Raw genomic sequence first — 16761 nt, forward strand, 5'->3', positions numbered from 1 at the left:
CACTAATCATCAGGGAAATGCAAATCGGAACCATAATGAGATACCACACCTCACACCTGTCGGAATTGCTATTAATATCATCAAAAGACAATAAGTAACAGCTGGCTAGGATGTGGGGAAAGGGAACCCTTGAGCACTATTGGTGGGATTGTAAATTGGTGCAGCCACTATGTTAAAACAGTATGGAGGTTCCTCAAAGAATGAAAAACAGAACTCTTCTGACCCAGCAATTCCACTCCTGGGCTTTTAGCTGAAGAAAATCAAAACACTAATCTGAAAAGATGTATGCATCCCTATATTCACTGCAGTATTACGACAGCACGATATGGAAACCATCTAGGTATCCATCAAAAGATGAATAAAGATGATGTGGTATGTGTGTACATACACACACACACATACACACACTACTACTACTACTACTACTACTACTACTACTACTACTCAGCCATAAAAAAGAATAAAATCTTGCTATTTGTGACATCATGAATGAACTTAGAGGGTATCAAGCTAAGTAAATTAAATCAGAGAAAAGGCAAATTCTGTATGATTTCACTTATATGTAGAATCTAAAAAACAAATGAGGGCTGGCCTGGTGGCTCAGGCAGCTGGACGGCCAAGCTCCTAACTCCGAAGGCTGCCAGTTCGATTCCCACATGGGCCAGTGGGATCTCAACCACAAGATTGCCGGTTCGACTCCCGCAAGGAATGGTGGGCTGTGCCCCTTGCAACTAGCAATGGCAACTGGACCTGGAGCTGAGCTGCGCCCTCCACAACTAAGATTGAAAGGACAACAACTTGACTTGGAAAAAAGTCCTGGAAGGACACACTGTTCCCCAATAAAGTCCTGTTCCCCTTCTCCAACAAAATCTTTAAAAAATAAAATAAAATAATAAAAAACAAATGAACAAACAAAACAAAACAGGAAAAGACTCATAGAGACAAATTGATATTTGCCACAGGGGAAGGCGGAGGGGAAAGGCCAAAAAAGGTGAAGGAGATTGAGAGGTACAAACTTATAGTTATAAAATAAATAAGTCACTGGGATATAATATACAGCATAGGGAATACAGTCAATAATATTGTAATAACTTTGTATAGTGACAGACGGTTTACTAGACTTACGTGGTGATTGCTTCATAAGGTATATAAATATCAAATCACTACATTGTACAACTAAAACTAATGTAACATTGCATGTCAATTATACTTTAATAAACATGAAAAAATTGTTACAGATTGCTTAAATTTAAAAAGATTTTAAAGGGAGCAAGATATGTCTTTTGAAATTACCAAAAATTTCATGTATTATTAACAAATTACGTAAATAAAGCCACTTCCAGTACATTCAAAATGCAAGCTACCATTATTAATGACATTTATTCCTCTTAAAAATGCTATGGGATAGTGACATCAGTGAAAACGGCAAATTAAGAACTTCTGAAAACTATCCAACGTAAAGGAAACCAGAAAACCAACAAAAATAGTGAGAATCAACCTTTTAAGAACTCTGGAAATTAACCAAAGGCTTGCAGAAATATGGGAGTGTTTATTCAAGAAAAACAGTAGAATCTATGTAAGAACAATGAGCTTTGTGGCATTTGAACTTATTCTGTTAACACTCCCAAACACTATTCCCCACTCCAGGCCCCCATCCCAACCCCTGGATAGCCGTGAAAATCAACAGCCCTCAACATGATGAAAACCAGTAGCCTGGCAGCCACCAGAGGGGAAAGAACAGGGTTGGACCTCCTTAAAGGCCTCATTCCCAAATAACTGTCATTACTTAACTTGTCCAGTGGTTGTTTGGGAGACCTATTTAATTGCAAGGCTGTCTTTCTTTGATCTGATGGTGGTGGGGAATGTGTAAGCTTGTCAAAAACAATTAGAGTCAACTGATTAACTTGCCACTGTCTGAGGCAGCAGATAATAGCTATGGCAAACAACAGGCTAACCAAAAATTTTCCACAGAATAGCTAAGGAATGAGCTGTTCATAGGAGGTATGAAAACCTCCAACATATTCCTAGGAATCAACATGAGAATTTCTATTTGGTTCTTTTTTATTATTTCTTTGTTGATATTTTCTATATGGTGAATATCGTTTTCATACTTTCCTTTAATTCTTTAGACATGGTTCCCTATAGCTCTTTGAACATATTTATAGGTAATAGCTGATTTAAAGTCCTTTTCTAGCAAGTCTAAAGCCCAGGGACAGTTTTTCTTCACTCCTTCCCTCCACACCACCCCAATCCCCGCACCCGCTATCCCTGTGTATGGGTCATTCTTTCTTTGCATGTTCTATAATTTTTGGTTAAAAACTGGCCATTTAAAATAATACTGTATGGGCGGGCTTTGCATATGCCTAGAAAAGATGTGAAAAGGCTGTAAATTCTCACCTCTGGAAACTTAAGGCTCTGTAAAAGCAGGAAGTGAAGATTTAGGCAGAGTTGTCAGTTGTCTGGCTGAATGTTGAAGGTATGTCCCAACAAACACAGAAAGCCCATCAGTCAAGACTGAGAAATGTATTCATTCTAGGCATTGAAATCTCTATCCAATCATTAGCTGACCACTAAATTAACCAGAGACCCATGGCCACACGTGACACAAGAATACATACTTTATAGAATTAGTTCAGAAAAGTCACTAAGAAAATAAACAACAAAAACAAATAGCAACAACAACGAACCCTATGGAGAAGGGAGAAACTGATTTCCAGAGTTGCCACATTGTATTTTTATTTTTTAAGTGTGTTTTTCCAGGACCCATCAGCTCCACTTCAAAGTAGTTGTTTCAACCTAGTTGTGGGCACAGCTCACAGTGGACCATGTAGGGATCGAGCCAGCAACCTTGTTAAGAGCACCGCGCTCTAAACAACTGAGCTAACTATCTGCCCACCTATACAGTATTATTTTAAATGGCCAGTTTTTAACCAAAAATTATAGAACATGCAAAGAAAGAATGACCCATACACGGGGATAGCGGGTGTGGGGGTTGGGGTGGTGTGGAGGGGAGGAGTGAAGAAAAACTGTCCCTGGGCTTTAGACTTGCTAGAAAAGGACTTTAAATCAGCTATTACCTATAAATATGTTCAAAGAACTAAAGGGAATCATGTCTAAAGAATTAAAGTATGAAAATGATATTCACCATATAGAGAATATCAACAAAGAAATCATAAAAAAAGAACCAAATAGAAATTCTCACGTTGAAAAGTATAAGAATTAATGAAAAAAAATTCTCAGCAAACCAAGAATACAAGGAAATAGCTTCACTCTGATAAAGGGCACCTAGGAAAAGTCTATAGTTAATGTACCTACTAGAGAAATACTGAATGCCTCCCTCTAAGATGGGCAACAAGGAAAGCAGATTCTCTTCACCACTTCTATTAAACATTGTACTAAAAGCTCTACCCTAGCCAGTTCAATAAAAAAAGAAAAAGACACAAAGATCTGAAAGGAAGAAAAACTATTTGCAGATGGTACGCATACATAAAAAATTCTAAGAAACCTACCTCAAAAAACCCAAAAGCCAAACAAAAAAAAAACCCTACTAGAAGCAACAAGTGAATGTTGCAGGAGATAAAGTCAAGATATAAAAATCAACTGTTTTTCTATATACTAGCAACAACTGAAATACGAAAATTTAAAAAACATCATTTATAAAAACATAAAATACATTAAAAATAAAATTAACTTTAAAAAAAACCTAACAGTACATGTACAAAACCTCTACAGTGAAAACTGCAAAACATTACTGAAATTAAGGACCTAAATAAACGGAAAGATAAACATGTTCATGGATTAGAAGACTCAATATTCTTAACATCTTCATTCTTATCCCAAATTAACCTACAGATTTCATGCAATTACAACCAAAAGTCCAGATTTTTTTTGTAGAAATTGACAAACTGACTAAATAATTTATATGGAAATGCAAAAGACATAAACAATCTTGAAAAATAAAAGCACTACAGGACTTATACTATATGATTTCAAGACTTACTATAATGCTACAGTAATCAAGACTATACTGCTGATAACAGGATGGGTAAGCAGACCAATGTAACAGAATAGAGTTCAGAAACAGACCCAAATATGTAGTCAAATCATTTTTGACAAAGGCACTAAAGCAATCAAATGGGAGAAAGAAAAGATTTTTCAACCAGTTACTGGAACTGCAAATCCAAATGGATAAATGAATGCTGATCCTGACCTCACACTGTACACAAAATTAATCTGACATGGGCCATAGGCCTAAATGTAAAAGCCTAAACTATAATGCTTTCACAGGAAAACATCTCCACAACCTAGGAGCAGGCAAATATTACTAAAGAGAAAAGAACTAATCATAACCAAAAAAAATTTAGATATGGTTTTCATCAAAATTTAAAACTTCTGCTCAAAAAATACATTAACAAAATAAAACACACAAGCCACAAACAGAATACTTTAATACATATATTCAACAGAGAACTTTTGTCCATAACATGTAAAGAACTTCTACAACCTAATAACAAAAAGACCCAGTAAAAATGGATAGTAAGACTTAAATAGTCACTTCACAATCAGATGTACAAAAGGCCAGCAAATATATGAACAAGTGCTCAACATCATTTGTTGCCAGGAAAATGCAAAATAAAACCATAAAAATATTACACACCCACTAAAATGACTAAAATAAAAAAGATTGACAATAAGAAACAGAGCAACCAGAAGGCTCAGACATTGTTAGGGGCAGTGTAAAATTGTAGAATGATTCCGGAGAATTACAAAGTAAAACATACATATACCAGCAATTCCACTCTCAGGGAATTATGCAAGAGAAATGAAAACATATGTCTACAAAGAGCCCAGTACAAGAATGTTCACATCAGTTTTATTCCTAGTAGCCAAAAACTAGAAACAGCTCAGGTTTTCATCAACAAGAGAATGGATAAACAAACTGATACAGTCATCCAGTTGAGTATTATTCAGCAAAGACAAAGAAGAAACTACTGATCACACAAAAACCTGGATGAATCCCTAACCACTATGCTAAGTTAAAGAAGACAGACACTGAAGAGTGCATACACTTCCATTACATGAAGTTCCGAAAAAGCAAAACTAATCTATGACAACAGAAAGCTGACCAGTGGTTGCTTCAGACAGTGGATGAGAAGACTGCCTGGTAAGGGGCATGAGAAAACATTCTGAAGTGATGAAAATGTTTTAGAACCTAACAGGGGTGTGGTCACTGGCTGTGCATGCTAGTCAAAACTTACTGAACCACTAAATCAGGCCTATTTCAAAAAAAAAGTAATGCACCACCAGAGAGAATGAGAGAGAGAGAGAGAGAGAGAGAGAGACCACAGTCAGAATAAACTAGGACTCATCAATCATCTACAATTCACTATTAGAGTATTTTACAATAGTCAACAAATATTCTAGCTACTTGAAAATATTCCATTTTTCACTTACACTACATTAAACTTCAGGGCACACACGTGCCTTCTGGAAGTTAAACCAGACAGTGCGTCACAGTCACTCCGTCTGGGCATAGAACTCGCACAAACTTCCTGTGTGTGGCATGGGGTACAGTGATTGCTGCATTTTCTGGTCATTGTCTCTTTATATATACACAGATTTTATTTATTAGGACAAATTAGTATGAGGAAGAGAGAAAATTTTTACCAAAGCCATATTCAACAGGAAAGCTACTGGGAAAGGAAGCCATTTTACCTGTGAGATGGAGCCTCCCAGGATAAAAGATGGTTTTTCTGAAGCCACTGTGGTTTTGGACGATGGGATGAGAGGAGGAGGTGGCCTAGTGGGTCGAGTTGTTGGAAGGCGAACCCCTTCAGGAAGGTTAGTTATCACTTGATGTGGAGCAGGCTGGAGGACTTTTAAAAGGAAGAAAAAAATGATTTAAAATAGTCAATTTCTTAGTCTGCAACATTTTACCTACCTCAGTCATTCATGAATTTTTAAATCACAAATTAAATTATAAGAGCAAGATGAAGCCAAAGACGAACATTTCTATTTTAAATTTCTCTGTCACTTGAATTAAACCTGTATACATATTCAGGTCACTAATGGTACTTATTGAGGTTGAAGTATTCAATTCCCTGTCAAATCAGAGCTTTCAAGCTAATGTGCATTTCAAACTATTTCTGTTCAGCATACACAAATGGCGATCTTTAATAATTTTTTCTCTGTCTCCATCACTGGAACTCACAATGGAGGTGAGTAAAAAAGGTGCTTCTTAGGAATAGCTGGTATTAAAACTTCAGAGAATTACAGACACGACTGAGAACCAATTATATGTCTTCTTTTCATTTCTCATAATTAGAGAAATATTTACCAACTCTGGCTGTCTCAGACTTGAATTTCTGGGAGAGATGGGGTTGGGGGTGGGGCGTGGAGATCTCAAGATTTTTATAAAGTACATATATTTGTAAGAGAAAAGCCAGTCAGTGTCACATGTGTGTCAACACAAATTTCCCAGTGGCCCAGGTAATCTCAGCTGAATATAACTGATGATGGAATGCAGAAAAACAAGAAAGTAATTTTGAAATAGCAAGGACATGTCCTAGAAGAGCACTTCATTCATGTGATTAAACCACCCATGTCTAACATCTGTAGTAGATGGCCAGCAGCCACCGCACAGAGGAACAATATTTACCTGGCGGGACACTATAGCGGGCTGCACTCATATCGGGCTGTGGAGCGGCTTTACTGACTTCTCTTGGAGAGAGCCTACACGGTGATGCTGACCTTGCTGCAGTATTGTACATCTGTGCTTCCTGTTCTAGAGCACGTTTGACCTCAGCATAAGGCATATAGGCGACTGATTTTCCTATGGAAGTTAAAGTTATCAAAATAAAGGAAGAACCCCAAATTAAAATAGTAAGTGTGAAAGGACCAAGCCCACACCATCCAGGGGCAGAGCCGACTATATACTAATATCAAGGTCTAAAATACCTCCACAGAGAGGTTAAGAAACCCTAAAAATCCAAATCTTCTGTGTACGCACCATCACTATGTACACACCTAATAAAATCCTCAAAACTTCAATTACAATTTTTCCCTTTAAAAGGACAAAGAACACCTCTTTCCTCTCATTAGAAAAATCAAGTGTTTTCACATGCAATACAGATCATAACAGGCAAACATCAGATTATCCCGCCATTCTGTGAATTCAGGTCTGGCCTGAATTAGAGGTAAGATCTCTGAGGACTCTAAACTTATAATTAGCCTGTGGAAGACCACTGCTTAATATTCAGAGCAATAAATCTAAGAAATGGAAGACACCTTAAAAGATTCAGATCAAGCTAATTCAAAAAAGCCTATACAAGTTTATAAAACTATGAATTTTACTGCAATAATGCTAATGAAAATTATTTCACATAATTTATCTCCACATAAAGTATAAAAAAAACTTTAAGCGTTTGAAGGACATATTAGATATACAGTGTCAAATTAAAATTTAAAAATTATATGTGGTTTCACATATAACTTTTAAATAAAATTGACATGTTATAATTTTGGAAAAGCACAAAGAAGAAAGTAAAATCATCTATAACCTAAACAATTTAGATTTGTGGCATTTTAATGTCTGCCAGAACAAATTCCTGTTCATTTTATTATTCTTTTGCTTACCTTGTCCAGTCCATTTATTCTTGCAGATAAATCTAAATTTAAAAATATTCTGAGTACTTCTTCCCCAAAGTAGCACTGGAATTTTTATTGGATTTGCATTACATTTATGAATACAGGAGACTTGACATTTTATAATAATGAGTTTTCTAATTAAGGAACTTGTATTTTTTCACATACACGTATGTCTTACACATTTTTTGTTAAAATTTATTTATAGGCATTTTATATTTTGTTTCTAGGGAAACCATCGTTTTCATATATTATAGGTATGTGTGTGTGTGTGTGTGTGTGTGTGTGTGTACACACACCTGATTACTGCAGATATACAGGAAAAGACTTGGATTTCTGTATATCAATTTTTTCTTAGAAACTTAATGAACTTTCCTTTTAGCTCTAATTACTTTTCAGTTGATTCTTTTAGGCTTTCTAGGAAAATAACCTCATCCTGTGAATTATAATTTGTCTTCTCCCTTCAAATAGCTAAACTACTTTTTTGGTTCCTTTTTTCCTTACTGCGCTATAATAAGTAACAGTAGGCATCCTGATAGAGCCTATCCAAAGGGAAGGTCTCTAGCATTTCCCTATTAAATGGAAAGTTTGTAATTGGTTTCAAAAAGAGATTCATTAGGGGGCCCGTCCCGGTGGCTCAGGCGGTTAGAGCTGCATGCTCCTAACTCCCAAGGCTGCCGGTTCGATTCCCACATGGGCCAGTGGGCTCTCAACTACAAGGTTGCCGGTTCAACTCCTCGAGTCCCGCAAGGGATGGTGGGCTGTGCCCCCTGAAACTAAGACTGAACACAGCACCCTGAGCTAAGCTGCCGCTGAGGTCCCGGATGGCTCAGTTGGTTGGAGTGCGTCCTCTCAACCACAAGGTTGCCGGTTTGACTCCCACAAGGGTTGGTGGGCTGTGCCCCCTGCAACTAGAAAACGGCAACTGGACCTGGAGCTGAGCTGCGCCCTCCACAACTAAGACTGAAAGGACAACAACTTGACTTGGAAAAAGAAGGCCTGGAAGTACACACTGTTCCCCAATAAAGTCCTGTTCCCCTTCCCCAATAAAATCTTTTTTAAAAAAAATTTTAAAAAAACAAAAAAGAGATTCATTAGTACAAGGTATAATAAGTTCTTTGGTTTACTGAAATATTTTTAAGAACCAGAAATGATTATAGTAATATTACCTAATACTCACTGCTACTGTGTGCACAGCACCATGTATTACGTGAACTGTCTCATTTGGCCCTAATAACCAGTGAAATTAACACCATTTTACAGATGAGGAACTTGAGGCTCAGAGACTCACACCTAAGCCCAACCACGGTCATACTACCAGGGATTTTCCAAAATAAGTATAATTCCTGACCTTGAGCTCTAAAGCACAGTGCATTAATGTCTCTCTGAATCAATAGGAGTTGAATTTCAGATCCTTCTGGGTATCCATCAAGATAATGGTTCTCTTTCCTTCTTTGACATATTACTATAATAAATTAGAATTTTAAGGGTCCTAATACTGTGAAGACTTATGAAATAAACTAACTATGATAGTGTATTATAAATTCAGTATCTGTTTTGCTATTTCTAGTAAGTCTATAATTATGTGGAAAAATCCACTTGTCATAGTAGTGTTAAATAGATGGAAAATTAGATGGCTCTAAATACAGCTATTTAAATCATCATGTACTCAAAACAAAATAGATTCAGTTGCATAGAAGCATTAACTCTTATTTTGATTTAGACAGATTTTGCTAACCTGCACTAAAAGCTCAATTCTAACACTATCTCTACATAGGAAGCTTGAGTTCCTTCACTGTAGGAAAAAGGCTTCAAACTAAAACGGGTCAACTTGTGTAGATGTTACTGGAAAGTGAAAACAATACTCTAAGATTTTTTTCAAGCTTTTCTATAGATGGAAAGGCTTTTAAGTCACTTAAAAGCACACCTACAATAATTATTTGTACCACTAACATTAAGAGAAAATGAATATAATCAAACAGCTGGAAAACAGGTGCTGACTGTTACTTTCTAAACAATACCATGAAGGGAAAAGTCAAAACCATGGTCCTAATTCAGGTGAACTTTACCAGCCTGGTTTATATAACCAGTAATGATTTGTTTATATGGAAATCTGTGTTCTCATTATATTTAATATTCTATAAACTACTCTATGATGTTTCATTAAAAACATTTATATCAAACATTATACATACATGCAATTTAACTACAAATATATAAATGTTATTTGGAAGATTATCCTTTACAATGAACTATATGATAGCTATAAATTCAGGAGAGACTTCAGGCACTTGTTAAATAAATTACTGAATGAACATACGAGGTAGATTAGTTAAAACCAAACTTAACCTTGGGATAAAATGTAATCTGCTGTCCCAGTTTGTAGAGAGTCACCTTAAACCAAATTGGTGTCATATTAATAATAAACACCTTGGTGTCATATTAATAAAAAATATGAATACAGTTTGGTTATTATAATGCATTATGATTAAAAATTAGGATACCATGCAGATCTTAACCACATGAATTAATGTTACTGACCAGAGAGATGCAGTTCACAGTTTGAAATTTCAGAATTTGGGGCGCTAACCTGGTTCAGTCTCTCCAGCTCCTAATACAACCCATTTTGTAAAGTAAATCAAGAAAAAATATTGAGGTCCTAAAATAACTATATGATATACATAGTATTAGAATGCTTCAGCCGAATAATGTTAAGCTTTAGTATGAGTTCAGCAAATACCATTTGCATGTCATTTTTTTCTATGTTTTAATTCTTCCTCACAAAATTCATTCTAAATCATTTATGTAAGAAATAGATCAACAGACTTTTAAATTATTCTGTAATTTATCATTTTCATAATGACAGATTTTCTCCTAACTGGAATGCTCTTAAGCACTTCTGCTAAACCCATTTATACTCTGTAGTTCATTTAATTCATTCCTTCAACATGTAATTACTGAGTACGCATTATGTCAATTACTGAGTTAGGGATTAAGGATTCTCTAGATAGGATATACTAAAAACCCAAAAGTTATCTATGTTTTCACCTTCATTCAAGAAATATTCATTTAGCACCTACTGTATACCCAGCCTTGATTGATATTGACACTCTGGTTCACATTTTTACCAGCATACGGTTTATGTTTAAAACATTAACAATCTTATATTTAAAACTCTAACAGTATGTCACGTAACTAATCATTCATTACTGGTGTGACTGGGGTGGGGAGTCAGCAGGATCAGTTAAGTACCACAGTTCCAGTTTTGCTTTAAATAGCCTTTGAAATGCATGGCATTCTATAACTAATAGCTCTTATCTATAAAAGGCACTGCAAAGAGTCATGGTAGCATATGGTCCATACATTTACTATCAATCAGAACACATGTGCCATTTTCTAATCATGCCAGAAGAACTTATTAAAATTTTATAATTACTCCCCTTCCTTTTTTTCAAGAAACAAGTATATCATGCACCAACTAAAAAAAGCATTGCACAACTTAAATCTGTCACTTGATATAATACTCACATAACAATGATAACAGTACCTTCATGGTATCTATTTATACCATGTATATACTTAGATACTAACCAGTATGCACTATTATATATTATATTATATATAAAATAAGACTGAGACACATGTTATAAAACAATGTGAATGTTCGTTCTTTCTTAGAGGTTGTAATCCCAGCAAGGTAGGTAGGTAGGTAATTTGCACTTGACTAATGAGAAAACTAAAGCTCAGACAAGTTAAGTGACTTGTCCATGGCTATGCAACTGGTAAATACTGGGATGAGGGTTGAGTTAGGGTTTGATTGGCTCTATCCACTACACGAAGATGTCTTCCATCACAGCATAGAACATTACCCTGTTACAGCTGGTTTGCTTGGAGGAGAGAACAACAGTTCATACTCCGAAAACTCAGACGAATGTAGCATAAAGCATGGCAGTTTTCCAGCATAAAGATGAATATCAGAAAATTCAATAATGCCAACATTAATAGTTTAACTGAAATCAATTTAAAGGAATCTTAACTACTCAGGAAAAGTGTAACAAATCAATTGCTATGCTGATAAATTACAAAGCTCAAACGACACTACCTTTGATTATAGCTGTGTTTCCTTTCAGTCAAGTTCTTTACAGTCCTAGCTCTACGTACCTTCCCATTCTCTGTTTGGACTCTTGGAGGTGCCACATGGACTTGTAGAACTTCTACATTCCAAATCTATCTGCTCTTGCCTCTGCCGCTGTTCTTCCAGGAGTGCTGACTCATGCATGGCTTTAATGTGTCGCTGGTAGAGGGCATAGCCGCTCACTGGGGTTCCGATTGGTATATTACATGGGGTGCAGGAAACCTACAGGAAGGAAGAAAAGATCTAAATATGCCATGACCAACATAATAATAATTACCATCAGTTGCAAGTAATGCTTATTTCTATAATATTACTGGTTGAAGTGATTTTTACCATTTTTTTAATCAAAGTAATCTTCAAATACAATGATTAAAGTGCTAAACAGTTACTTTCAGAACTAAACACAAAACAAATCACATGATAAGAGAAATCAAAATCAGAAGTTAAAATACTTCTGTCTGCTTCTAAATTATGATGGTGAAATCCTGGTGGCTCCGCCCTGAGTCCTTACCCCTTCTCTCTATGTCCTCTCACCAGGTAATCTATCCACTTCAGTGGATTTAAATGTTATCTATATGTTGACTACTCAAACTTCTATCTCTAAGACATTTTTTTCAAGTTCCACACTTATAAAATTGCCTACCTAACAACTCCACTTGGGTATCTCAAAGCATCTCAAAACATATCCAAAACTGAACTTTTTATTTTCTAAACTCAATGCTTCTCCTTGAGTGATCTCCATCTTAGAAAATGCAACCTCAGCAGCTTAAGCAAAAGCTAATATCAATCTCTGAATCTCCCACAACCAATTCATTAACATATCAATTCTCTTCTAGCTGGAACTTAAACGTTCCTTTGTCAGACAGGTCATTCCTTACCATCCAATAAAATATTGTAATCCCCTCCCCATTTTCCTTCTTATTGCAGCCAGTTCATTTCTTTCACAGTACATAACATGACAATTTGCAATTATATGTTTGTTTTCTTTATTTTGTCTCTCCCATTCATGAAGGAAAGACCCAAGCTGCTGCATCCAATACGAAATAAACAGTCCCTAACCCAGTCTATTATTTCATGAATACAAAACAGGCCTGGGAAGAGTAGAGATCTGACCTTTTTTTAGGACCTGATATTTAAAGACTTCCATAGTTTTTTCTGCTACTATACACAGGATTTTTCACTGAACATGAACACACATAATTTTCCTGCTTTTGTGCTTTGGCTTATATGTAAACGTGGCTTTTCCTTCTTTTGCTATAAAATGAACTGTTCTAGTCTAAGCAAAATACTATTTCCTGTGTGGAGTCTTCCTTATGTGTCTCATTAAGAAGGAAGCTCTCATTTTAATTTTTATTATGATTTTTTTCTGTCTTATTATCAAGACCAATCTCTAAGGTTTTGAAGTCAGAGATCGTGATATGTATATATTCCATACAGCATTGAAAATGTTGCCTTGAACTGGACAAACATCCAGCAAATATCCATTTGAATTAATGAATAAACAAATGTTTAATGATTTGTTTGGTGAATCTATCACAAGCACACACTTAACTTTTCCCAATTATCATGTGAGACAGGAAACAAATTTTTATCCTCTGAAATAAAGCAAGAGCTATAACTAAGTAAAAGAACAATACCCAAGATTGGAATTCACTATCAAAAGGGAGTCAAACTTGTAGAGATTAAGGTAAAATGTAAATAAAACTAAATTTGGAAGTGTATACTGAAGTTAGCCAGAATCTCTATAATTCATTCTAAATATTCAAAACCTAGTTACCTATTTATTCTACTGCTGTCTCAAAGCAAGACAAAACAAAAACAGAAGTTACTAAATATGTATGGCTGGACAGCATTATATTTATTTTGTTTTTTTTTCTTAATTGGAAATGACCATCTCAATCAACCATTACAATGAATCCATCTGAAAAAGCAATACGTATATCCAACAGATGAATGGATAAAATAAAATTAAAAAACTGGTACACACACACACACACACACACACAATGGGATATTATCAGTCTTAAAAAGGAAGGAGATTCTGACACATGCTACAACATGGATTAACCTTGAGGACATTATACTAAATAAAATAAGCCAGTCATAAAAAGACAAATACTGTATGATTCCATTTATATGAGGTATCTAGAGTAGCCAAATTCACAGAAACAAAGTAGAATTGTGGTTACTGGGGGCTAAAGGGAGGGGGAAAAGGGAAGTTACGGTTTAATGGCAATAGAACTTCAGTTTTACAAGGTGAAAAAATTCTGGAGATCTGTTTCACAACAATGTGAATATACTTTACTGAACTGGACACTTAAAAATACTTAAGATGGGCCGGCCCGGTGGCTCAGGCGGTTAGAGCTCCATGCTCCTAACTCCTAAGGCTGCTGGTTCAATTCCCACATGGGCCAGTGGGCTCTCAACCACAAGGTTGCCAGTTCAACTCCTCCAAGTCCCGCAAGGGATGGTGGGCTGTGCCCCCTGCAACTAGAAAACGGCAACTGGACCTGGAGCGAGATGCGCCCTCCACAACTAAGACTGAAAGGACAACAACTTGACTTGGAAAAAAGGCCTGGAAGTACACACTGTTCCCCAATAAAGTCCTGTTCCCCTTCCCCAATAAAATGTTTAAAAAAAAAATACTTAAGACGGTAAATTTTATGTTACGCGTTTTTTTTACAATTTTTTAAAAAACCAAGTACTGATTAAAGAAGAGAAGAAATGTCTCTAAAGGTCTTTGTTTTTCAACTTTACTTTTCTTATTCATACTGAAAACTTACCATTGGTGGGATAACAGCAGCTCGATGCTGAAGCTGTGGCAGGTCCAGTGGATTTGGTTTTATTGGGGATGAGACCAGTATAGACCCAGTGGGGTTTAATAGTGAAGGTTTTGAGTCCATAGGAAATATTCTGCAATTGGCAATTTTAAAAAGTTACCATATTCTTATTTAAGACTTTAAACATACAATCACCATAATTCCTTCTAAGTTAATATGTACACACACACACACACACACACTTCATACTAACCTTACAAGATACTTGAACAGTAAGAAAAAGGGAATCTATAATGCTAATTTTCCAGGTAAAGAAACCTAATATTGATTTAGGGTGAGATTTATCTGAATTTTTTCAATTACATCTAACCAACAAAACATTCTGAGCAAATGCCATTATAAAATATTAGATCCTAATTTACCACTAACACAGGTTACAGATTAGTTACCTATTACAGGATGGTTTGCTAGGATCACAGTATTTTTTAAAACATTTACTTTTTTTGTTTTGTTTTTATTTTATTTTTATATGTATTTTTTAATTTTTGGTTTTCTGACATTCACTATTATTTTAACATTAGTTTCAAGTGTACAATATAGTGGTTAAACATTTATGTAATTTACGAAGTGATCCCTCCAGTAAGTCTAGTACCCAGTTAGAACCATATATTGTTACCACAAGACTATAGACCATATGCCCTATGCTATAGTCTATATCCCCTTAAAACATTTGAATAAACCACTGTCATTTTAAGTTTGAGAATTTCACACAAAATTCCAGACTCCTGGTTTCTCATGAAAAAATGGAAAGAAATGGCAATGCGGGAACTACCATTCCCACATAGCAACAACATGCTGAACTTGTAGCAGCTGCCCTTTCAAACACACACTTGCTCTTCCATTCACCAGTCTCTGTCATCTAGTGCTCCACCAGCTTCACTCATCACACACACACTTGAGTTTAGGACACCCAATATATATGTATATATATGGACTGGGGGAATTACACATTAGTGCCATATCTTACAGGCTTGACCATATTTCCCAATGTTGTCAATTATTGGGGGAAGGTAACATTAAAAGATATAAACTGATAAGAAAACTAGACTGTATAAAATAAAATTTACATTTTCCATAAAGAATAAAGATGATATTAAAGATGTAGGAACTTGAAAGTATTATTTTGATAGTTTGAAAGTGATGTAAACTTTAGACATTCATTCAGAGACCATCAGATATTTCCAAAAAATTTCTGAATTTCAAGACTACTGTCATATTCAACTTTAGGATGATCCTCCATTAAGGTAACTGTCGTCCTAATTTTTCCTTCATTTATAAATATAGTTACTAAAACCAACAGTGCAAAACACAGAAAACCCTTATTTTAGATTAGATGTTTCATTAAAGTATGCCTAAAAAGAGACCACACAGCTTGAATCCATTTATGTTTACTCCAAAGTCTGGGGCAATTAAAATCTAGATTATTGTAAGAAGAGGGAAAAAGATTGCTAGATGATTGTATTTCTGGAAAACCAATGGTTAAGTAGGACTCCTATTTACTTCAATTCTTATTGATTAAAATTTTAGCATCTATTATATAAAAATCTCTTTGGAGAAATCACTATAATGCTTGATATTATTATTCTAGTATCAAATTTCATTTTGTAAGATACAAGATACACTGGATATGAACTGAAAGCACAGTGACAACAGGACATAGTATGAAGGCTGAGCTTAGAAAGAATTTGGCTGTCTGTTGAGTGGCTTATTTGCCTTTTTCTTATTAAGAAAGGAATAAAAAGGAAAAAAGACACGGTTGGGTTGGGGGTTTCTAATTAAATGTTTTAGTCTAATTCATTTATAGAATTTTCAGCAATCCAACATTCTACTGTGATTCTAGGTGATTCCATTTCTTTCAGGGAACAGGAAATGCCAAGGAAATCAGATGTATTAAATAAAGTAGTATTGGGTGGCTGGTTTGCTCAGTGGTTAGAGCTCAGTGTTCATAACACCAACGTCGACAGTTCAATTCCCACATGGGCCAGTGAGCTGCACCCTCCACAACTAGACTGAAAAACGACTTGACATGGAGCTGATGGGTCCTGGAAAAACACATTGTTCCCCAATATTCTTCAATTAAAAATAAAAATAAAAACAAAAAGTAAAGTAGTATCTATTTCTGTAAAATACTTAGTTTTTTAC

General features: G+C 35.4%; 1 protein-coding gene across 17 annotated transcripts in view; it reads right to left on the reverse strand.

Moving 5' to 3' along the window:
* NCOR1 (nuclear receptor corepressor 1) overlaps window positions 1-16761 on the reverse strand; it is a 169092-nt gene that overhangs the window by 42402 nt on the left and 109929 nt on the right. For 9 of the 17 annotated variants that reach the window (XM_074320229.1, XM_019757389.2, XM_019757388.2 and 6 more), the window contains 4 exons: window positions 14563-14692; window positions 11806-12001; window positions 6659-6832; window positions 5716-5876 (listed from right to left, as the gene is read on the reverse strand). In XM_074320229.1, the coding sequence (XP_074176330.1) occupies window positions 5716-5876; window positions 6659-6832; window positions 11806-12001; window positions 14563-14692 (661 nt within the window). The remainder of the gene's footprint in view (window positions 1-5715; window positions 5877-6658; window positions 6833-11805; window positions 12002-14562; window positions 14693-16761) is intronic. The other 8 variants (XM_019757395.2, XM_019757394.2, XM_019757397.2 and 5 more) reach the window with 1 other exon arrangement.

This window comes from Rhinolophus sinicus, linkage group LG15 (assembly GCF_036562045.2).
Source record: "Rhinolophus sinicus isolate RSC01 linkage group LG15, ASM3656204v1, whole genome shotgun sequence".
In the NCBI taxonomy this organism is placed as follows: domain Eukaryota; kingdom Metazoa; phylum Chordata; class Mammalia; order Chiroptera; family Rhinolophidae; genus Rhinolophus; species Rhinolophus sinicus.